At 40.6% G+C, this 23,745-nt stretch overlaps 2 protein-coding genes across 5 annotated transcripts in view; both read right to left on the bottom strand.

Moving 5' to 3' along the window:
- NR2C1 (nuclear receptor subfamily 2 group C member 1) overlaps positions 1-908 on the bottom strand; it is a 51,653-nt gene extending 50,745 nt beyond the window's left edge. Inside the window, exon 1 of one of the 4 annotated variants that reach the window (XM_055238402.2) lies at positions 852-908. The gene's annotated coding sequence lies outside the window, so the exon portion shown is untranslated. The remainder of the gene's footprint in view (positions 1-851) is intronic. The other 3 variants (XM_063614272.1, XM_063614273.1, XM_063614271.1) reach the window with 3 other exon arrangements.
- Positions 909-11,531: 10,623 nt separating this feature from the next.
- The window catches only part of FGD6 (FYVE, RhoGEF and PH domain containing 6), a 139,825-nt gene continuing 127,611 nt past the window's right edge, over positions 11,532-23,745 (bottom strand). Inside the window, exons 16-21 of the mRNA XM_055238380.2 lie at positions 23,415-23,561; positions 22,421-22,523; positions 20,074-20,201; positions 16,005-16,133; positions 14,727-14,875; positions 11,532-11,777 (exon numbers count right to left, since the gene is read on the bottom strand). Of these exons, the coding sequence (XP_055094355.1) occupies positions 11,741-11,777; positions 14,727-14,875; positions 16,005-16,133; positions 20,074-20,201; positions 22,421-22,523; positions 23,415-23,561 (693 nt within the window). The 3' untranslated portion in view covers positions 11,532-11,740. The remainder of the gene's footprint in view (positions 11,778-14,726; positions 14,876-16,004; positions 16,134-20,073; positions 20,202-22,420; positions 22,524-23,414; positions 23,562-23,745) is intronic.

Raw genomic sequence — 23,745 nt, forward strand, 5'->3', positions numbered from 1 at the left:
AACATTCATCCATCCATCCATGCATCTATGCAACCATGCATGCATGCATGCATCCATCCATCCATCCAACACTCATTGCTGCTACTGCATGGGGATTCTCAACCTTATAAAAAAAAGCAACTCTCCCTTTCCCTAACTACACCTTTCAGTTAACTGAGTCCCTGATGTGTTCCAGGATCTATGCCTGACACTGGGATAGTATAATAAAGATGGTCTCTACCCTGAAGAGATGAGAAAGAAGGTAAGTAATGGTGTAAGTCAAGGCTGCTCTGACAGCAGTGTCTGTTTTCTTCCCATTCTTCCCAACTTCAAATAGGATCCAGCCTGATAAACTGGCCTTGAGTAGCCAATACAAAAGTAAAATTTACAAGTTTTTTTTGTTTGTTTGTTTGTTTGTTTTTTGAGACAGAATCTTGCTCTGTCACCCAGGCTGGAGTGCAGTGGTGCAATCTCGGCTCACTACAACCTCCGCCTCCCAGGTTCAAGCAATTCTCCTGCCTCAGCCTCCCGAGTAGCTGGGATTAGAGGCATGCACCACCATGCCCAGCTACTTTTTGTATTTTTAGTAGAGAAAGGGTTTCACCATGTTGGCCAGGCTGGTCTTGAACTCTTGACCTCAAGTGATCCACCCACCTCAGCCTCACAAAGTGTGGGGATTACAGGTATGAGCCACCACACCCAGCCAACACACACATTCTTTATACACTGTTGGTAGAAGGTTAGGCTGTTTTAACCTTCCTAGAAAAGTAATTTGCCAATGTATACCAAGAGCCTTAAAAATGTTCATATTGACTGGCTCAAAAATTTATTCAATTTTCTTCCATTCAACAAATCACTTGTTGAATACTTACTATGGGCCAGGCATTCACAGAACGACTTATCCTTATTCTCCAGCTTCAGACCATCAGTGCTGCTTTAATGGCAAAGGAACAAAGTTTTAACCCCTTCCCTTGGTATTCATTCAATATTTATTACGCATTCACAAGGTGCCTGGCACTGTGAACATAATGGAGAGTTCTTTTATAATCCGACTTCCCCCTATTCTCATTTCCTATCACTCCCAAGAGGGGCCTCTGTTCAGGTCAAACTACGATATTCTTTATTCCCCAACATATTCCTACTTTCTCCCTCATTTAAATTCCACCTGACCTTTAAGATTTGTTCAAGCCAGGGGCGATGGCTCATGCCTGTAATCCCAGCACTTTGGGAGGCCAAGGCATGTGGATCACCTGAGGTCAAGAGTTCAAGACCAGCCTGGCCAACATGGTGAAACCCCATCTCTACGAAAAATACAAAAATTCAGCCGGGCGTGGTGGACGGCGCCTGTGATCCCAGCTACGCAGGAGGCTGAGGCAAGAGAATCGCTTGAACCTGGGAGGTGGAGGCTGCAGTGAGCCGAGATCATGCCATTGCACTCCAGCTTGGGAAACAAGAGCAAAACTCCGTCTCAAAAAAAAAAAAAAAATTTGATTCAAATAGTTTTTTACCCAGTCTTTCTTGAAGGGTCTAGCAATTATTTTGTAGACTAAGGTTGTTAGCTAGGATTCAGAAATAGATTTCTGTTAACTCCTAATACTGTATGTAAAATTTTATCTAAAGGTGCATTTTTCTACAGACAGTTCATGAAAGACTTCAAGAGGCTGCAGATGGTCTTGTCACTGAAAAACGGCAACGCATTATATTTATACTATTATTTATTGTATGCTGTTTTGTTTTTATTCCCCAAGAGTAGGAATTATACATTGTGTGGCAGACACACAGACGGTAGATATTTTGGGGATGTTTGCTCCCTCAAAATCCTTCCTTAGGAGGTGGTGCCTGTAATTCCAGCTACTCAACAGGCTGAGGCAGGAGGATAGCTTGAGGCCAGTGATCTGTCTGGATAACAAAATGAGGCCCCCCACCATTTCTATAAAACAAAACAAAAAACCTTTCCTAGAAGAAACTAACATGCCCCTTGAAAGACTAAGATTAGCAACATTTCATAAAACCCACTTTTTTTTTTTTTTTTCTTCAGACGGAGTTTTGCTCTTGTTGCCCAGGCTGGAGTGCAATGGCGCGATCTCGGCTCACTGCAACCTCCGCCTCCCGGGTTCAAGCGATTCTCCTGCCTCAGCCTCCAGAGTTGCTGGGATTACAGGCGTGTGCCACCACGCCCGGCTAATTTTGTATTTTTAGTAGAAACGGGGTTTCTCCATGTTAGTCAGGCTGGTCTCGAACTCCCGACTTCAGATGATCCGCCCGCCTCGGCCTCCCCAAGTGCTGGGATTACAGGTGTGAGCCAGCGCGCCCAGCCGCGACCCACTTTTAATGATAGAAATACGCATCGCTTTTTCAGATATACTAACTGGACTTACAGCAAAGTTTAAAAACAATCATCGGCCGGGCGCGGTGGCTCACGCCTGTAATCCCAGCACTTTGGGAGGCCGAGGCGGATGCATCAGAGGCGGGTACATCACGAGGTCAGAATATCGAGACCATCCTGGCCAACATGGTGAAACCCTATCTCTACTAAAAATACAAAAACAAACAAACAAACAAAAAAAACTAGCTGGGTGTGGTGGCTCGTGTTTGTAATCCCAGCTACTCGGGAGGCTGAGACAGCAGAATCGCTTGAACCTGAAGAAGGAGGTTGCAGTGAGCCGAGATCGCACCACCGCACTCCAGCCTGGCGACAGTGAGACTCCCTCTCCCTCTCAAAAAAAAAAAGAAAAAAAAAATCGAGTATCACCAACCACACAGCAGAAACGGTTCAAAAAACCTCAAAATCGAAGGTCCATTTACAAATTCTAGCGGTATTAAACCCTAAAGGCCGTAATTTTAGGTATTTTTGCTTTTGCTTTCCGGTTACTTTTTAAAAGGCTGACCTACTTACTGAAGATTATGGGACAACTTGGCAGCATTCGTACTGCTCAAAAATGGTATCTGCCCGAGTTGGAATAATTATTTCTTAACAAAAGAGCTATCCATAGGAAGCTTGGAGATGCGCCCTGCAGTGAGAACCCTGAGGCCGTTCCATTTCTTCTGAAAAAGATCCAGGCCCACAGGCAGCGACGACCCTGGCCCGATTTGTCGTGAGAGAAAAGTGAAAGTGGAGGGGGGTCATTCTGTCCGTCCCGTGAAAGCACGGGACTTAGGGACGGGATGCAGGCCGGGACTTGCGGCCACTAGCCGAGGGTCGGCCTCTCCCGGGTCTCACTCGTGCCGGCGTTAGCCGTGCGCCCTGGAAGCCCTGGCGCTGCGCGCGGCTCTCCCGGGCGGGGAAAGCTGCAGCGCCGCGGAAGCTTTCCCTGCAGGTTAAAGGTCAGACGCGCTGCGGTAAGCGCTGCTGGAAAGGCGGTTGTGTGCTCCAAGCCGCTCGCCGTCCGGCCCCGCGTCCCACCGCCCCCGCCTCTCCCCGGGGCTCCGCGCATTCGACGCCGCCGCTCCGCGCTCCCAGCCCAAGTCGAGCAGCCCAAAGCGGCGCTCCCAAAGTGAACGGCTCCGCTAGCCGCAGGACGCAGGCCGGAGAATGCTCTGGGACCGTGTCCGTTGGCGGTTCGGGTGAAGGGCACCCCCTGGCCCCCGCCCCCGACGCGGCCGCTGGTGTCCCCACCCAGCGCTTCTTACCGGCGCTTTTGCGCCCCGCTGACTCCGGCGTCGGGCGCCGACGCGACAGTCCTGCGGCTGCCACTCGTGGATTGGGGGGCGCTCCGTGAAGAGAGGTTGAAGGAAGCCGACGGGAGGGGGGATCGAGATTCACGGCGGAGAGAGCCTTCTGTGTTTAGGTATTTGTTGGGGGTCAGAGTTCGTGACCCCTTCCTCGGCTCGCGCGCTATCCCGCCAGCGCCTGCGCATTAGCAACGGGGAGAAGCGGCGAGAGGAGGTCGTGACGTTCCCAGGGTGGGGTGGAGGGATCCGAGGGCCGAGCAGCGGCTCTGTGAGTCCACTGCCCCCTTTCGGCTTGGAGGCAGAGTGCCTCGCCAGAGCTACGCGTTCCCAGCCAGGTACTTTTTGAAGCCACGTGCAAAGGTTTTAGCACCGTTTGCCAAAGGTGGGCATTAGGGGAAGTTTTGAGTCAACGTTTTAGATTTGAGTAATAAATAACCCTCTGGGTCTTAGGCATATCTGTTTCTAATTTCTGGAAAACTGGGCTCTGGGTACAGTCCAATCATATTTAAACTTTATTTTTTTTTGTATTATACTTTAAGTTTTAGAGTACATGTGCACAACGTGCAGGTTTGTTACATATGTATACATGTGCCATGTTGGTGTGCTGCACCCACTAACTCGTCATTTACATTAGTAAACTTTATATATAATGACAAGCTGAGGCCGACTCATGCAAATGGTAAGGCAAAGTTTCACTTATAAACTGTTGTGAGTAAAGAGACATAATGGCTAAACAGGGCAAGAATATAATCACTAGAGACTGGGCACGGTAGCTCACGCCTGTAATCCCAGCAAGTTGGGAGGCCGAGGCGGACGGATCACTTGAGCCCAGTTGTTTGAGGCCAGCCTGGCCAACATGGTGAAACCCCGTCTCTACAAAAAAATTAGCCGGTCCTGGTGGCATGTGCCTGTCGTCCCAATTACTTGGAGGCTGAGGTGGGAGGATCACCTGAGTCGAGGAGACGGCAGTGAGCCAAGATCCCACCACTGCACTCCAGCCTGGGTGACAGAATGAGTCTTTCTCTCTCTCTCTCTCTATACACATATATATTTATATTCCACATCCTCTATATAACATATATATTATTATATATATAATCCTCAATGGCCGTTTTTGGTCTGTTTTGCTCAGTGATGTATTACCAAGCACATAGGACAATGCCTTCTAGTCAATAATGATGTATGAAATGAAAGCCAGGCAGGTGGCTGCTGGGAGGCCAAGGCAAGATCCCTTGGGGCCAGCAGTTGGAGACCAGCTTGGGCAAGACAACAAAACCCTGCCTCTACAAAAAAATTTTTCAAATTGTGAAATGAAGAGACATTGGTGGAACATCGCATTCTGACAGTGGCCACCTGTGGTGGTAAGGTGTGGCAGCAATAACTGCCGTGTGTGCAAAGCACTCTGCGCTTTAGATTTTGAAGCATTCTTGAAAATTCTAATTTTTTTTAATCTCCTTTGTTTTGTCAGGAAATTTCTATTTTATCTAGCTTAGGTCGGCACTGTAGGAAAGCAGCCACAAACTCAGGGCAGAAATCCAAGGAAGGAAAAACAAACGTTTGCTGGGAATGAGAACATCTCTGTTATTTCTCTCTGGAACTAGGCAGATGGACAGAGATCAAGGCATGAAACAATCCCTAAGAAGTAAAAATATGCTTTATCCTTCATTAAAAATCCACCTCTGCTGAGCACAGTGGCTTCTGCCCCCAGAGCCTGGGGAGGCTGAGGTAGGAGGCTTGCTTGATGCCAGGAGTTTGAGACCAGCCTGGGCAACATCGTGAGACTCCATCTCTTAAAAAAAAAGAAAAAAAAAGGCATGGTGGTGCAGGCCTGTATTCCTAGTTACTGAGGAGGCTGAGGTGGGAGGATTGCTTGAGCCCAGGAGTCTGGTCCAGTGTTGGCACCATTGCATTCCAGCCTGGGCGAGAGTGAGACTTTTTTTTTTTTCAACCTCTACCTTTTAGCATTATTTGTTGTGTATTTGGTTTGGTTTTAAGGGACACCCCCTGCCAATACCATAAGCTGGTCCCAAAGGTGAAAATTATGAAAGTATAGTCACATCAGGGATATGTTCTGAGAAATCAGTCCTTAGGCAATTTCATCATTTTACGCTCATTATAGAGCATACTTATACCAACCTAGATGGTCTAGCCTAGACACACCTAGGCTGTATGTTGTAGTCTGTTGCTCTTAAGTCACAAGCCTAGGACAAACCTGTACAGCATGTTACTGAATACTGTAGGCAGTTGTAACATAATGGTAGGTATTTGTGTATCTAAATATATATAAACATAGAAAAAGTACAGTCAGTCCTTTTAAAAAAAGAAAAAAAGTGCAGTAAAAATAGGGGATTATAATCTTATGCAACCATTATTGTATATGTGGTCTATCCTTGACTGAAATATTGTTATGCAGTACACGACTGCACTATAGGCCTAATGGATACAGACAATCTGAGACCTCTTCACTATTCTTGGTGGAGAATATGTATGCCTGTAGTGATGCTTGTGGTTACCCCTTATCACCCAGTTAATTCACTTAAGTCACAATAAGTTGACTTGTTAAAACTTGGAAGTAGAAGCCATTTTAGGAACATCATTTGTAGGTGAAGAAGCGTTTCCATTAATTGTGCTTCAGGAAAAGAGGTAAATGAAGTTCATCTTTATTTATTTTTGAGACGGAGTCTCACTCTGTGCCCAGGCTGGAGTGCAGTGGCATGATCTCAGCTCACTGCAACCTCCGCCACCTGGGTTCAAGAGGTTCTTGTGCCTTAGCCTCCAGAGTAGCTGGGATTACAGGCGCACACCACAATGTCTGGCTAAGCTTTTTGTATCTTTAGTAGAGACAGGGTTTCACCATGTTGGCCATGCTGGTCTCGAACTCCTCACCTCAAGTGATCCGCTTGCCTTGGCCTCCCAAAAGTGCTGGGATTACAGGCGTGAGCCACCGCGCCCAGCCGAAGTTCATCTTTAAATGTGTGACTCTAGCCGAAGTTCATCTTTAAATGTATGATGCTGGCCAGGCTCAGCAGCTCACGCCTGTAATCCTAGCACTTGGGGAGGTTGAGGCGGGTGGATCACCTGAGGTCAGGAGTTTGAGACCAGCCTGGCCAACATGGTGAAATCCCATCTCTACTAAAAATACAAAAAATTAGCCGGGCATGGTGGTGCATGCCTGTAATCCCAGCTCCTCAGGAGGCTGAGGCAGGAGAATTGCTTGAACCCAGGAAGTGAAGGTTGCAATGAGCCGAGATTGCGCCACTGCACTGCAGCCTGGGCGACAGAGCAAGACTCTGTCTTGAGGGGGAGAAAAATCACACCAACAAAATATATTATAGTAAATTTATTTTGTATAAATATAATACATATTAACATTATTTACAATGCTAATTTATTTATAAAGTATCTTTATATGGACAAAAAGATACAAACTGTTATCATTTTAAGTACAAAGTATTTCTAGAAATACATTATAAGCCATTTAAAAAAAAACGATATTTCAAGACTGGTTCTTACATGCTATGACCAACTCACATGAAAGAGCAAGTTGCTCCCCCTTCATTCCTTCCCCCAACCCTAAAGGAAAAGGAATTTGATATTTAGGCTTTAAAAAAATTTCCTACTACCCTTTATCTTTTAAAAAACCCTACTCAAAACAATTATCTCTTATAAGGGAAAATATCATAGATAAGATTTTCCTTTAGAAAATGACATGACAAGTGGCATAAGCCCTAGAATGATATGTGTATTAGAGGCACTTCAAAAAAAATCAGAAGGGATCCATAGGAAGGAATTTAATTCAGCAAATACTGAGTGTCCACTGCATGCAAGGCACCCTGCCAGAAATCTCAAATGAATAAGTTATCCTTAGGGATAGAAGGTGCTAAGTATCATACAAAAGATTGTGAACTGAAGGCTGTGTGAGGGCTGCAGGAAGGAGACAGGATCTAGTCTGGAGGAATAGGGGAGAGAAAGACTAAAGGTCAGCTATCACAGAGAAGTCTTGGATAAACAGAGATGCAGATGGGTGAATGAGGAAAAAAAAGGAAACTGTGAACAAAGAAAGGTTGGGTCAGAGTTAGCTGGAGTGTATGGCAACTGAGGAAGTGTTCCATGCCAAGTCACTGGGAAAGCCACTGAAGCATGTAAAAGTGGGGATAAAACTAGATTAAAGCTATGTTGTTGGAAGACTGCTCTGGCCGTGTTTAAAATGGGATCACACAACGGCATTGGAATTAGAAGTCACTATTCATTGGAACAAGTAACAAGGACTTGAACCAGGGCCTATGTAATAACAGTAGGGCAATGAGGATGGAAAGGATACAAGAGTAATTGCAGAGTCTTGTTGAGAGTTAGAGGCAGATTCTGGAGTCTCAAATGGTATCTTTCTCTTACAGAAGAAAATAAACAGATTTGAATGGGAAGAAAGTTGAGTTTTATTCATGTAAAGTCTGAGATGCTTGAGGACTCATATAGACAGCCAATAGGTAGTTACAAATGTAGCTTTGCAGGATAGTGGAGAGAGTAGGTCTAAAGTCCAGGTTATAACGTGGATATTTTCAGGCTGTGTTGGAGTTGTAGATGACAAGAATCCTGTTTTCAATTGAACAAATGTTTTCTGTTTAAAGACCCAGGAAGCCAGGCCTGGTGGTGCATGCCCCTGTAGTCCCAGCTACTCCAGAGGCTGAGGTGGGAGGATTGCTTGAGCCCAGGCATTTGAGTTCAGCGTGGGAAACATAGTGAGACCCGGTCTCTTAAAAACTAAAAAGACCTAGGGCAGTATTATGGAAGACAGTGATATATTAAGTACTGCCTTCAAGGAGTGTGTGGTACACTAAGAAAAACAGAATATATATCTCTGGAAATTCCATTGACTACATTTGACTAAAATTGATCTCAAACTTTTCAAAAGCTGAGCACAATGGAAGCACACTCCAAAACATACCAACATATGCTGTGATACAACATTTACGTTTTAACTAAATTACCAAATAGGAGACTTTCCCCACATCTAGATATATTCTACGAACCAAATATAAAATACACATTTGGCTGACAATTATACTTTAAAACTGTCACCTTCTCTTTGTTGTGTCATTACAGCTTTTATGTGAATCAAGGGTTGGTCTGATGATCTCATTTTAAGAAATGCTACTACACACTCAAAGAATCAAGCATCTTGAGCAACCAAAATACAATAGGGGGATGCTGGGTACATTACAGAAAAAGGGAAAAGAGATTGGAAAGAGGTTCGGAAATGTGAATGATGCCAGAGATAATTACTCTCATTTTCTTAGGACTCTGATGGGTCCTATACATTTATAGCTGCCACAGATAAAGGTGGACTGCTAGTTGGGGACACTAACAATGCCAGCCTTCCCCTGGTTCAGCCTGGCGTCTCATCTACGTTATGCTTAGCATCATTTTTAGCTTAGCTTTATAAATGCCCTACTCTTTCCTCCTTATGAATTAAAAGGAGATACCTGAAAAAGGGTTTGATGGAAGCACAGGCACACATATCTGTATAATAAATATAGTATCCTTGGAATCTAGATACTACTTAACTTTTCTCCCCATTTATAGACTGTGCCCAATATCATTTTTCCTCTAAAATACTAGCAAAATATATTTTTATAGTTTTTTTAACAATAAATTGCATATAATTAGGTTCTTAGTTGACAATGAATGAGCCAGGTTACATAAATAAAAATTGGTCAGCTTTAGTAAGTTATGAAGGACTCATAAAGGGACAGGGGAATGTAATACTATTCCACATTTAAAACATCTTTTTGGGAGAAGGATAATTGGATAGCTTCCACAAAGAATACACATTTTTCTAAACCCTCCATGGGGCTAAGCCAATAGCTAATACAGTCACATGCATTTTACATGTAATTAAAATTACTGTAAGTTTGTGCCAACTTTCTTCCCTGTCTCACTCTCTTTAGATTTAGAACTGGTTCATGATTCAGCCAGGTCTTAGAAGATAGAGTAGCCTGGCTGATATTTTTTAGATTCTAAGGCTTAAGCCAAACCTTGTAGTCAGAAGGCTGAGAGCTCAAGAGGAGGGAAAGAAAACCCAAATAACTTGTCTTGCTAAATGCCAGACACAGAAAGAAACAGTTTGTAAGGTATAACTTTAGCCTCCAAAAAGAATACACTAGAAACTGCAACAATTCTAACATGGAAGCCTTATTTATGTGATCTTGATTATATAAAATTGAGCTATGAAGAAATTTTAGTGTACCTGCTATGACAGAAAGGGGAGGGCATGTTAGGATTGTGTATGAGGTTCAAATGACTCCATAGCAAAAAATAGCCACAAAAAACTATAGCAGCCAACTTTAGATCTAGTAGGGACTCTGGTGCTGCAGCAAACAGCATTCAAAAGGCCCCAGAAAGGCACTCAGTAATTCTCATGGTTGCTGTTAAGGATCACACTGAATTAGGAAATCCTTTATTTAGAGGCAGAAAGGAAAATTCTTATACGCTTTAAAGAAATACTCTATGGATAACCTTGCTGTTTAATTTTTTTTTTTTTTTTTTTTGAGACGGAGTCTCGCTCTGTCGTCTAGGCTGGAGTGCAGTGGCACTATCTTGGCTCACTGCAACCTCTGCCTCCTGGGTTCAAGCGATTCTCCTGCCTCAACCTGCTGAATAGCTAGGACTACAGCCATGCGCCACCACGACTGGCTAATTTTTGTATTTTTAGTAGAGAAGGGGTTTCACCATATTGGCCAGGCTGGTCTTGATCTCCTGACCTCAGGTGATCCAACAGCCTCGGCCTCCCAAAATGCTGAGATTATAGGTGTGAGCCACCGCTCATGGCCGTTAAGATAATTTATAGTTTAAATTTAGTTAATAAATTGTATATTGTGAACATCGGGGATGGCTTTTATCACAGTGTTATTTTATTTTCTTCTGCTAATCAACAATTTTATGTACCAGGTAGTTCATATGTTAAACAGTAAGTGCACCAGAATTATGAATCTAAATCTTTCCTAAGGAGGTGTGCTGATAGCTGCTTATAGAGAAAGGATTTGTTTTTTTAATTAGGAGGGAGGATATCACAAAGTGGTAGAAAAAGACCTTTTGAAAATGAATACTATAGAATTTCAGTTATTACTGGCTTATAATTGTGCTTTTCTGATATAGTAATTCCAGTTCCATTTGTAATGCACAATATTTTTGGAAATGTAACATTACTTATAGATACAAATACCGTCACTGACTTGGGCTCAGAACTCTTATAATAGCAGGGAATATTATGTAACATAATGCTTGCTATATTTTGCTATTTTAAAAAATGATATATTTATGTTTGTTTTGAAGTGGTAGAATTTTTAAAAGATTGGACTTAAAAGCCCAAAGAGTTGGTTATTTGTGGTATTCTTCTGCAAATAAAAACATCTTCATTCCTACTCACAGTTTTTAAAAATTCAGATTCTATCTCTTTGCTATAATTCTTTGATGATGTAATATTAACTCCTGCCAAAGAGGTACCTAACAACAGAAATACTTTAGATAATTTACTGAAATTTCAGTTCAGTTACTGAGGTAGAAGCTGCCCATGTTTTTCCACTAAAAGATACAAAAATTCACCCAAGTTTATTGATTCAAAGACATGCATTTTTTTCATCAGCAGTTTTATAATAATCACAATTCCTAAACCAAGCACTTTGTGGAAGTTTGCTCCTTGCTATGTATTTTTTCCTTACAAAGACTTTCCACCAGTAAGAATGTTACAGTGTAAGGTAAGAAAACAGTGTGGACTATGTCACGAATAGTTAAGACAGTATACAGTATTAAGATAGTTTTTCTGGTCTCTAAAGAAATGGTACTTTAGAATTCAGTGTGTCTCAGAAATAATTCTGACCATTAAGTAAACATCAAAATTTTAATAAATAACATAAATGAAAAAACAAACACCTTTTAAAAATTGCTTATACCTAACAAAACAATTTCTTTGATGAAGGGTCTGGTTGGCTTTATCTTGGCAGTGTTCATTTTTATACAATTTTCGAATTGCATTTACTCCATTCTGATGAAATTCCACCTCTTTGGAATCACAGAAGAGATAAAACCAATACTGCTACAATATTGTGCCTTCCTGAAATGCTTCTATCCACCTATTGATAAGAGAAATCGGTTAGATTTGTAAAACCTAATCATCTGACATGTGAACACCATACAGATGACAGCTGGGCCTGTGGTCCTCATTACCATAACAACATAGGTAAGATAGATATAGATATAGATATAGATATAGATATAGATATAGATATAGATATAGATATTTTTTTTTGAGACAGAGTTTTGCTCTTGTTGCTCAGGCTGGGGTGCAATAGTGCTATCTTGGCTCACCACAACCTCTGCTTCCTGGGTTTAAGTGATTCCTCCCAAGTAGCTGGAATTACAGGCATGTGCCACCACGCCTGGCTAGTTTTGTATTTTTAGTAGAGACAGGGTTTTTCCATGTTGGTCAGGCTGGTCTTGAACTCCCGACCTCAGGTGATCCACCCGCCTCGGCCTCCCAAAGTGTTGGGATTACAGGCGTGAGCCACCGTGCCCAGCCAGTAAGATCTTTTCTTGCAGCAAATTGGCCTTCTGCATACATGGAACTACCCTTTATTTGGTAATTTGTTCCAAAATTTAGCCTGGAAAGTGTGCCTCTCATTTCTGATAGGCATAAGGAAGGGACCATTTCATGTATAAAAGTTCTATGAAATCTTGATGCTACCAATTAATTTATTTTGGAAGTTGATATGTCAGTGAAGGCTTTATTACAACTTCTTTTTTATCTGGAATTTGGACTCAGTGCTTTTAGGAACACTAGCTCCCTGTCTCCTGCTACCTTAACTCTAGCAATCAGTTTCCTTGTATATCCCCTAGTACAGACCTGTTTCAATATTTGCAGTTAAAAGGAATCTGGCATCTACTGTTGATCAAAAGTTTGTATGCTATATAAGAGCTTCTTGGCTTGGCGCCGTGGCTCATGCCTGTAATCCCAGTACTTTGGGAGGCTAAGTTGGGCAGATCACCTGAGGTCAGAAGTTCGAGACCAGCCTGGCCAATATGGTGAAACCCTGTCTCTACTAAAATACAAAAATTAGCTGGCGTGGTGGTGTGCACCTGTAATCCCAGCTACTTGGGAGGCTGAGGCAGGAGAATTGCTTGAACCCAGGAGGCAGAGGTTGCAGTGAGCTGAGATTGCGCCACTGAACTCCAGCCTGGGCAACACAGTGAGACTCTGTCTCAAAAAAAAAAAAAAAAAAGCTTCTCAAAGTTTCACAGACGTCTTTCCAAAATTCTTTAGTCTCAAAGTTTTATCTGACAATATACACAGCTGCAATTATTCAGAAGATACTTGAGAGTAGTCTTTTTCCTCCCTACTAATGTAATTGCTTCTGAACTTTTTCTTCTTTCTTATGGAAACATTTCTTACAGTATTATTTTATGTAGGCTGGGCATGGTGGCTCACACCTGTAGTTCCAGCACTTTGAGAGGCTGAGATAGGTGGACTGCTTGAGTCCAAGAGTTTCAGACCAGCCTGTGCAACATTGTGAGACTCTGTCTCTATTAAAAAAAATATATATATATATATATATATGTACAGAAGAGAGTCCAGAGAACTATGAACACTTGAAATCACTCAGTTTAATTATTTTGTAAAAGCAACCTATAACAGATTCAGTTCAAATTTTAAGGAATTTTCAAAAATTTAACAGTGAACATAAATAGCATATAAGTTATACTGCCATAGCAAGGCTTTTTTTCCACTAAAATTAATACATTTTAATATTCTGTCATGTACTTCAAAAAGCAATCCATATGATATTAATAAAGAGAAACTTATAATTTAGCCTGGGTCGATTCTAAATTACAAGTAAGCTGATTTCCTTTACCCAACTACATGTAATTCTGTCTTGGTGGCATTTTTATCTTGTCAACTCAATGATATAAACAAAAGATGACATATATTGAAAAGCAGTACTTTTTTTCAGTTTGATGAATACAGATGAAAATTGTAAGAAAGCTAATATCTGACAGAATCTTAGGGCAATTACTATTTTGTCTAAATAATTTTTATAGAAAAGATGGTTAAGTGACATAATTTAAAAATATTCTCCAGTAGCCAAAGGAAAATATTTGGAAGAATAGCTATATACTGTTGGATATCCTAAAATAGACTGAAAAAAGAGTCTTATAGAGTGTGTGCAACGTTGTGCCTGGCTGGTATTCAGGGATGTGTGCAATTCTGGTACATTAATCTTAACTGTCTTAAGAAACTAAAAGCTTTGCTTACTCAAAGCATTCTTTTTTTATTTTCATGCACTTTTAAGCTCGTGGAGAACACATGAACACCTCTTCCTGAAAACAAAAATGTATTCTTTTGTGACGCCAAAGTAAAAATCAAATGAAAGAGAGATGATGAACTATTTTGTTCAAAAGAGACCTAATTTCACAGAGGTAGATATACATCTCTATGTTAAGCAAACTGATAACATCTAAGTAAAGATTCTTGCTGGAATTCTGAAGAGACTGTTTCAGCCTTTGCCATCTAAACTGATAGCCATTTCCTTCTACTCAGTCACTGGGAACAGCATGGGAGTCTCTTAATGTGTTTGACCTTTTCCCCAAAGAAGTTAGCAGCGAGCAGCTGTTTAAACTCCTGCTGTTCCATGGCACAAATGAATCGCTGGATTGCCAAAGTCCTGGAATGTTTCAAGGGAAGATTCTTACCCTCATAGAAGGAGAGGTCAAATGCCTTACTTAGCTTTCCTTCCTTTCAGCAGAGCAGCATCACGCTGCTTCCTCTGAGATCATGTGTAGATAAAATACTTTGTATAGGACTACCTATTTTCTTTTCCCCTCTGCCTCCTGAAAATATTCCAGATACCCCTGCCTTGTCTTTAAAACAATTCTGAAGAGTTTGAATAATATGTTCAATCTTTCTAATTAGAATCTCTGATTTAAATTTTGAGTTGTCCCCATGTCTTAAAGTAGGTCATTTTACAAGCAACCATTAAAAAACTGAAATCTCATGAATAAAAGAAAAATATGGCTAGATTACTTACTTCTGAGCCGAATGAGCATCCTCTGCTTTAAATACATAAAATAACATGTTTTTGTGCAGTAACTGAAATACTTTAGACTCTGAATTCTCATCTTTAACTTGAATAACAGTGAATCCTAATAAAGGCTGACTCTCCAAAGCGGCCACGTCCTAATTTAAAAACATACAAATGGAGAAAAGTTTTTAGATTGAGACAAAATTCAGATTTGAAAACTCTTGATCTACATAGCTCTAATTTAATTTCAATTATTCACATATAAGGTAATGATAATTCTAACAACTTACTCACTTATCATTTATTCAGTAGTATTCATTAAGCCACTCCCTCCCTAGGTACCCTATATGCCAGGCACTGTGGCACACAATTTTTGGCATGTTCACATCTAGTGAATTTCACAACATCCTCACTAAACCAAGGAAGGCACGTCATTATATTACTTTCATTTTATGGATGCAGAAAACAGCTCAGAAAGGTAAGCTATTTACCTGGATCCCACTAAGGAAAAGTGTGGACCCTAGAGCAGTGTTTTCATAGGATGGTGGAACACAGGGTGATCAGGTAGGAGAAAAGGACAGAATTAAACTGCTAGAATTGTTTATAATCCAAAAAAGCCTATCTTATCTATGCTGCTGTCAGATCAATGCAATCTAAGGATGACAGTAAAGGGAGTATCACTCAAGAGAGCTTGGCAGAAAGAAACACAGCTCTGCCTTTTTTTTTTTTTTTTTTTTGAGACAGAGTCTCTGTTGCCCAGGCTGGAGTGCAATGGCGTGATCTCGGCTCACTGAAACTTCTGCCTCCCAGATTCAAGTAATTCTCCTACTTCACCCTTCCAAGTGTCTGGGATTACAGGCACTCCACTAATATTTGTATTTTTAGTAGAGACAGGGTTTCACCATGTTGGCCAGGCTAGTCTCGAACTCCTGACCTCAGGTGATCCACCCCCCCCAACTCAGCCTCCCAAAGTGCTGGGATTACAAGTGTGAGCCAATGCACCTGGGGGCAGCTCTGCCTTTAGTAAAGTAATTAGTAGTCACACAACACACACAAAAATTGCATTTTAATAATATGGAAAATTCCTAACACATTTGAGAAACAGCTCTCCAGGTACAAAGCAAGAACACTGTTCACATTAAAAATAACAGCAACAACACCTCTCCCATCCAAAAGCAAAGCAAAAAATCATATGTAAAACAAATAGATTTTTAAAATATTGTAATTACTTGCAGTTGGCATTACAAAACCCCAAATTACTCATCTTTAGATTTCAGATCTTACCTCACTTGCAGCATATGTATATAGTACTTTATTTTTTATGACAAACCAAAAGTGTTTCCAGGGTTTTTTATTGCCCTTTGATCTGTACAAATAGCCACTCATAGAAGAATCCTCTGTGTTTGCTGATACCTAGATAAGAAACCCCATACAAAGTTTAATGGTTTTCAGACAAATTATAACAGCAAAATTATTTGCAGCCAATAGGTGCTGACAGCAATAACTGTAATGACAGAATGTTTCAGAATGAAATATATTTTCAAAGTCCTACTATACAAATTGAACTCTGCTATTAACATGAGCATAAAAAAGAAAACAAACAACCATGTTAGAGGCAATTACAGAATTTTACTTGGTTTAACTGTGCCTGCACGTGTTTGCGTATGTTTCTTTGTGGGTTCGTCTGTGTTTTCTGGGTTGGCAGGTGAAGAAAAATAGTTCCAGAAGACTAAAATGCTTTTCTAAAAGCTGGATTTGGGGACTTGGGGATTTGTTTTTTATTGCTCTTATTTTGGGGCATCAGGGAAAATTATTTGTTTAATTCTGTTCCTAAAAAACTTTTTGGACTTCTAAAAACCATACAAACAGAATAATAAACAAAATTCTACTATTAAGGAAGTTCATTTTAAGAATCAATCTTTGCTTCCCAAATTATAGTCAGAAAGAAAAGAGGCTAATTTTTACTTCATAAAAAGTTGAAAATGTTTTCATCTCTATGCAAACAGACAGTAAGCTTTTATTGATTGATTTTTTTTTTTTTTTTGAGACTGAGTCTTGCTCTGTCACCCAGGCTGGAGTGCAGTGGCCCGATCTCCCGGGTTCATGCCATTCTCCTGCCTCAGCCTCCCGAGTAGCTGGGACTACAGGTGCCTGCCACCAAGCCTGGCTATTTTTTTTGTATTTTTTTTTTAGTAGAGATGGGGTTTCACCGTGTTAGCCAGGATGGTCTGGATCTCCTGACCTCGTGATCCACCCGCCTTGGCCTCCCAAAGTGCTGGGATTACAGGCGTGAGCCACCGCAACTAGCCTTTTTCTTTTTTTTTTTTTTTTTTTTAAAGACAGTCTCACTCCGTCACCCAGGCTGGAGTGCAGTGGCACAATCTCAGCTCACTGCAACCTCCGCTTCCTGGGTCCAAGCGCTTCTCGTGCCCCAGCCTCCCGAGTAGCTGGGATTACAGGCATGCACCACCATGTCCAGCTAAGTTTTGTATTTTTAGTAGAGACAGGGTTTCGCCATGTTGGCCAGGTTGGTGTTGATTTGCCTGCCTTGGCCTCCCAAAGTGCTGGGATTACAGGTGTGAGCCATCATGCCTGGCCTATTGATTCTAATAATGGTCATTCAAAGTTGTGCTTTTAAAAATGTAGGAGGAGTAGATGTATAAAAAAATGTTTAGGATCTACCTTAGTAATGGTATGGCAGGCATACGCTTATGGTGGCTTCCCATGACCCTTGCCGTAGAGAGTCACAGTGTTGTACATTCTCCTCCCCTTGAGTGTGGACAGGACCTATGACTTGCTTCTAAGAATTTGGTGAGGGTGATAGGATGTCATTCCCATGATCAAGCTGCCTTATATATGGCCCTGTCTTGTTAGGAGACACTCTAGAAACTTTCTTCCTTGCTGGCTTTGAACAACTAAGTAGCAATGTTGAGAGGCCCACATGGCAAGGAGCTGAGGACCTCCAGCCAAAAGCTAGTAAGAAGCCAAGGCCCCCAGTCTTGCAAGTACAAGGAAATGAATTCTGTCAACAACGTGAATGAGTTTGGAAGCAGACCCTTCCCCAGATGAGCCTCTAGATGAGAACTCAGTACTTGCCAAAATTTTTTTTTTTTTTTTTTTGAGACGGAGTCTCACTCTGTCGCCCAGGCAGGCTGGAGTGCAGTGGTGCAATCTTGGCTCACTGCAAGCTCCGCCTCCCGGGTTCACGCCATTCTCCTGCCTCAGCCTCTCCGAGTAGCTGGGACTACAGGTGCCCGCCACCATGCCCGGCTAATTTTTTTGTATTTTTAGTAGAGATGGGCTTTCACCGTGGTCTCGATCTCCTGACCTCGTGATCTGCCCGCCTCGGCCTCCCAAAGTGCTGGGATTACAAGCGTGAGCCACCGTGCCCGGCCTTTGATTATAACCCTGCAGAGTCCCAGCTAACCCATGCCTGGACTCTGGAGATAATAAATGTATGTTGTTTTAAGCTGCTAAGTTTGTAGTAATTTATTATGCAGAAATGGAAAACTAATACACATGTGCTCTGTGAATTTTAAAAGTGTATCTTTAATTATATTAATTTCTTATAAATTTCATGAAAATATATATTGTTCAGTGGGAAATTTAAGATCTCACATTAAATTAGAAATATTTGTTAAGCAACAGGTTTATATAAATACATCCTTATAAAGACTACCAAGTAATTTTTTAAAAAACTAGAATTGTTTCCTATCTCAGTGAAAAAAAAGAGGAAAAAAATCCAACTAGAATGTTTAACATTCAAATGAGATTTTGCTTAAAATATAGTTACATTGGAATCCTACTATGTTCTTATCTAAGTTGTTATTAATGTTGCTCAAAATATATTACATTTCTCCTTCATACCAATTTAGGATCAGTTTAGTAGCCACACAAGAAGATCAACCATAATACTATTTGAATAGCCATGACTAGACCTATATTTTTAAAAATAAAACTGGTGTTCACCAACTTAATCACCTAACTGATCCACAAAACATTTCTTCCAATGATTTGATTATTTACAAAATAAATCAGGGTTGTGCGGGTGAGGAACTATAAAACTACATATTGGGTACACTGTATACTGCTCAGGTGATGGGTGCACTAAAATCTTAGACTTTACCATTATACACAACTCATCCATGTAACCAAAACCCACAGGTACCCCAAAAGCAATTAAAATTAAAAAAAAAAAAAAATCCAACTCAAAAGCTGTAGTCTGCCATTACTGAGAGTATTGAGGCTCTAAATGTAATTCTAAAAAGAGGAATTTCTAAAAATATTTTAAACATTACTAGAATAAGAACACAACTTCCCAGTTCCTCAAAAAGTTAAACATAGAATTACCATATGAGCAAGCAATTCTACTTCTGGGTATATACCCAAGATAAATGAAAACATATGTCCACACAGAAATTTGCACATGAATATTTCTATCAGCATAATTCGTTATAGCCAAAAGGTGGAAACAACCCAATATTCAACAAGAGATGGGTGGATAAACTGTGGTATACACAAACAATGAAATTTTATTCAGACATAACAAGAAACAAAGTATGGATACGTGCTATAATTTCCATGGACCCCTAAAACATTGTGTTTCAACTGGGAATATACTCGTAACTTTACATAAGAAATATGATCTTGATCAAATTTTTAGAGTTCTTTCCTTCCACTATGTATGCTAGAACACCTCCTCAGTAAAAAAGCAAGAGAACCAAATTAAAAACTACTGTGCTGGCCACAAAACTAGCACAGGTGGACCTCATTAATAAACTGATCATAATGGAGTAGCCAAAATGGCAGTGCTGTTTGTTCTAAATCTGAGGAGCTGGGATAGGATATCAACAATGTCTGTGGAATATACCATTAGCAGGTCTAAGCATATAGGCTATTATCACTATTTAAAGTTTTCTTTTAAAGGAAGTTTAAAGGAAAGACAACCTACTATCAGTGATATCAGCTGTGCATAACCAACCAATGCCTACAAATAAACGTGCAGATCAGTAAATGCTAACAAAATGCCCAAAATATTCTGTGGACTTCTTCCCTCTGGCAAGGATCTTGCTCAAAGTCATTTTAAAAAATTAGTGTGTGTCCAACTTATCTTTACTTTCTATCACTGCTATTAAATGTTCTCTAAACCTTTCAATAGCCATTTTCTACATGACTTAGGTCAGACAGGAGACCAAGCAAGATTGTGAGGCAGCCACATCCATCATCAGTATTAAAATTCATGACTTAATAGTTGTGGGAAATGACATCTTCCTATATGAAAGAAAAATGGTGTATCATACGCATATGAATAATTCAGCCTCTATCACATTGCAAGTTTAATGGAAACACTTACTTCTTTGAGAGCAGCTGGGATTTTTTTCTGTTTCCTCCCTGATGGAATACTATGTAAGACTGATGATAAGGCACTTGAAGGAGATTTGTGATTTCCAGGAGATCCAATCCTAGGGGAGTGCTGATGATCTAGAACAAATCAGGCACACTTATGTAGGCAATGCTCAGCATTTTGCAATTCAATTTCATTCAAATCCATAAACACTGTTGCATAAAATATCCATGGAAGGACACTAAGAAACAACATTGATAACTTCTGGAAAAGGACAATGGATGGCTGGGAGTTGAGTGGAAGGAAGACTTTCTACTATCTATGGTTTTATACTTTTTGAACTTTATGTGAAAGGATTACTCTTGTATGCCTTTAGAATTATGAAACATGTGACTATACTACCAACTTAAAAAAAATCCAAAAAACCTTCCCTACTGACGTAAACCCCAAAGAACCCTGGTATTGTTAAGTGTCTAGATACTAGACCAGCTACAATGAACAAAGCAGTTTAAAAAAGGGGGCTATCGGACACGGATGAAGAAGTAATGAATTCTGATTGCAGAGGGTTCAGGGAAAGCTGAGAAGATAATAAGATAAAAGTTGGTCATGAAGGAATAAGCAGGAATTTGCCAGGTTAAAACAAGCAGGAGGAACACTGTGCACTAAGAGGTCAGCGTGAGCAAAGGCAGAGTGGTATGAAATTAAATCATCTATCTGGAAAATAATGAGGCCAGATTAAAAAAGGGGCTGGTTTGAAGGAAACTGGACTGTTGTTTATATGTTTCAGGCTGGGGAGTGACATGAGCAGATGAAATTTGGAAAAATAGATTATATCTGGCAGTACTAAGGAGAAAGGACTAACAGCAAGAAAACTTGTTAGGAAATTATTATAGTTGTCTAGATGAGAGATAACAAAGGCCTTATTAGGGCTGGGATGGAGAAATCAAGACAAAGATTTTTTATTATAAAATTGACAAGAGTTATTGACCAAATGGGTATAGGTGATGAGGAAGGAGAATTCAAAGACGAATTTCGAATGTTTGCAGCTTATACCATACACCCAGACTAAAGAGAGGAACATAAAGGAAGAGATGGATGGGTCTTCTTGGAAAATGTATACAGAAAATAATAAATTATTCATCTAGAAATATGTGGACTCTGAAATATCACGTCATCCACTTAGAAATTCCTCCTTGCTAATGAAAAGCTATCCTTCAGGGAAATGAAGAACAGACTTTTAAAAATTTAGATCCTGGCCAGGCACAGTGGCTTATGCCTGTAATCCCAGCACTTTGGGATGCTGAGGCAGGTGGATCATTTGAGGTCAGGAGTTCGAGACCAGCTTGGCCAACATGGTGAGACCCCCATCTCTACTAAAATACAAAAATTAACTGGGTATGGTCACGTGTGCCTATAATCCCACCTACTCAGGAGGCTGAGGTAGGAGAATCGCTTGAACCCGAGAGGCAGAGGTTGCAGATTGCATCACTGTACTCCAGCCTGGGCAACAGTGCAAGACCCCATCTCAAAAAATACATATAAATAAAATTTAGATCCTACAGGTTTCAGGAATTTAACTAAAAATCTCCTCCTGCCATCCTGGCTAACACAGTGAAACCCCATCTCTACTAAAAATACAAAAAATTAGCCGGGCGAGGTGGCGGGCGCCTGTAGTCCCAGCTACGTGGGAGGCTGAGGCAGGAGAATGGTGTGAACCCCGGGGGGCGGAGCCTGCAGTGAGCCGAGATCCCGCCACTGCACTCCAGCCTGGGTGAAAGAGCGAGACTCCGTCTCCAAAAAAAAAAAATCTCCTCCCAAAACAGACCTGAGCAGTCCTGCTAAGCTGCATTCATTTTACTGGAGGATACCTGCAAATAATGAGCAGGGAAATAGTATCATTTTTGTGTTTGGTCAAAAAGCTGCACATTCAGATGTACATTAAGATCTCACTAAATCAGATTAACTGACTAGAATTAAGCTAATGAAGTGCCACCTAAGTAAAGAGAATTACTTCACATATAGATAAAATGATTTGTAATGAGCACGCTATCGTGTGAAACTATAGACTTCAAAATTACTTGAAAGTTAAAGTTCCCTTTTACTGTTTTAAGTGTTTTACACTGTAATTACATTTCTAGTTTTCTTAGCAAAACCTTTTACACAGACTGAAACCAAATTTCAGTCCAACCTCTCCCAGAATTACAACAAAATATGAATTAAGAAAGCTTACTACAAATTTGGAGATAAGTATCAACAATCATATTGCTAATGTACCGAAGGTGTTTCTGTCAGAAGGTTGTTTGAAAGCATCTGGGGAATAAAGGAATTTTTGGTTAAATCTTTACTTATATATTACCTAATTTCTGCAGTTCTTGGAAACAATGTTCACATACTCTTGCTGGTTGATTTTTCAGGTAATCTAAGCCATACTTATTAGATGAACAAGCTTGGCATACAATCTGAAAACACATTGGAATTATTTCATTAATTTCATTAGAATAACTTGTGTTTCTAAACCATAAAGTATGTTACAATTTACAGTGCTATCCACTTTTCAAAACAGTTTCAGAGTCACTGAGGCTCACTTTGTCTCAATAATAACTCTATGGAGTTCAGGCATATAGTGAACTAATGCATAGTACCACACTTGAAAGATGAAGGGGCCACAGATGATTACTTACAGAGGGCTGACTACATAAAATAATAAAGTAAAGGAGTTAATATATGCAAAATGCTTAGAACAGTACCTGGCATGCAAAAAGGCCTGTGAGGTATACTGATCACCATCATTGTCATCATCGTAATCATCACTGCTGCAGCAACGACCACGTCTCTGCACCTCTACCAAGTTTTTGGGCTCCATACTAAATGCTCTCTAAATACAACCTTATTTAATCTTTAGAGTAGCTCTCTGATGTCATTGTTTCTACACCCATTTTACTAATGAGATCATGAAGGCTTAGAAGCATCACTAGGGATAACTTCAACACTGAACATTCCCCCTACTGAATACTATAGATACTTAGTACTAGAGAGATGCAGTTTAAATAATAGCTGTAAATGTGAGGGCCTGTTTAATTGTGGATTTGTTAGATTTTGTTTTTGAATCAGTTATTTATTACTGATGTTCTAATGTAACTCTGAAGTAGGAGGGTGGAAGTTCACTAAGAAGATTGCTACCGCCCCTAAATATTTAGAGAAAACACCATTTATGTTTTCTACTATTAACATAATAATAATTATTGTTATTCTTGAACTATAATGGTTTATGAGGGGAAATACGCTTCCTCACTATGTACAGCCTGGAGAAAGTAAAGACCACAATGGAGATGGGTGTTATCATTGCCAACCTTTCCACAGGCCCGGCAGTGGTGTCGTCTCCAAGTGAGAGTAAATTCGCTTGTGCAGATCATACACATTGTGGCTCTGGTATCAGGAATCCAGATAGGAGCCTTCGATCCAAGAGGACTAACTTCCTCTTTATTTTCTGAGTCTGCCTGTGGAAGAAGAACAACTTCTGATTATCTCCATGCACACTGCCTGCCTTTTTATTCGGCAGTGGCATCTCACACCACCAAGATGGGGATGAGGGCCAGGCGCGGCAGCTCACGCCTGTAATCCCAGCATTTTGGGAGGCTGAGTCGGGCGGATCACATGAGGTACAGAGTTTGCAACCAGCCT

Source organism: Symphalangus syndactylus, chromosome 13 (assembly GCF_028878055.3).
Source record: "Symphalangus syndactylus isolate Jambi chromosome 13, NHGRI_mSymSyn1-v2.1_pri, whole genome shotgun sequence".
Classification (NCBI taxonomy): domain Eukaryota; kingdom Metazoa; phylum Chordata; class Mammalia; order Primates; family Hylobatidae; genus Symphalangus; species Symphalangus syndactylus.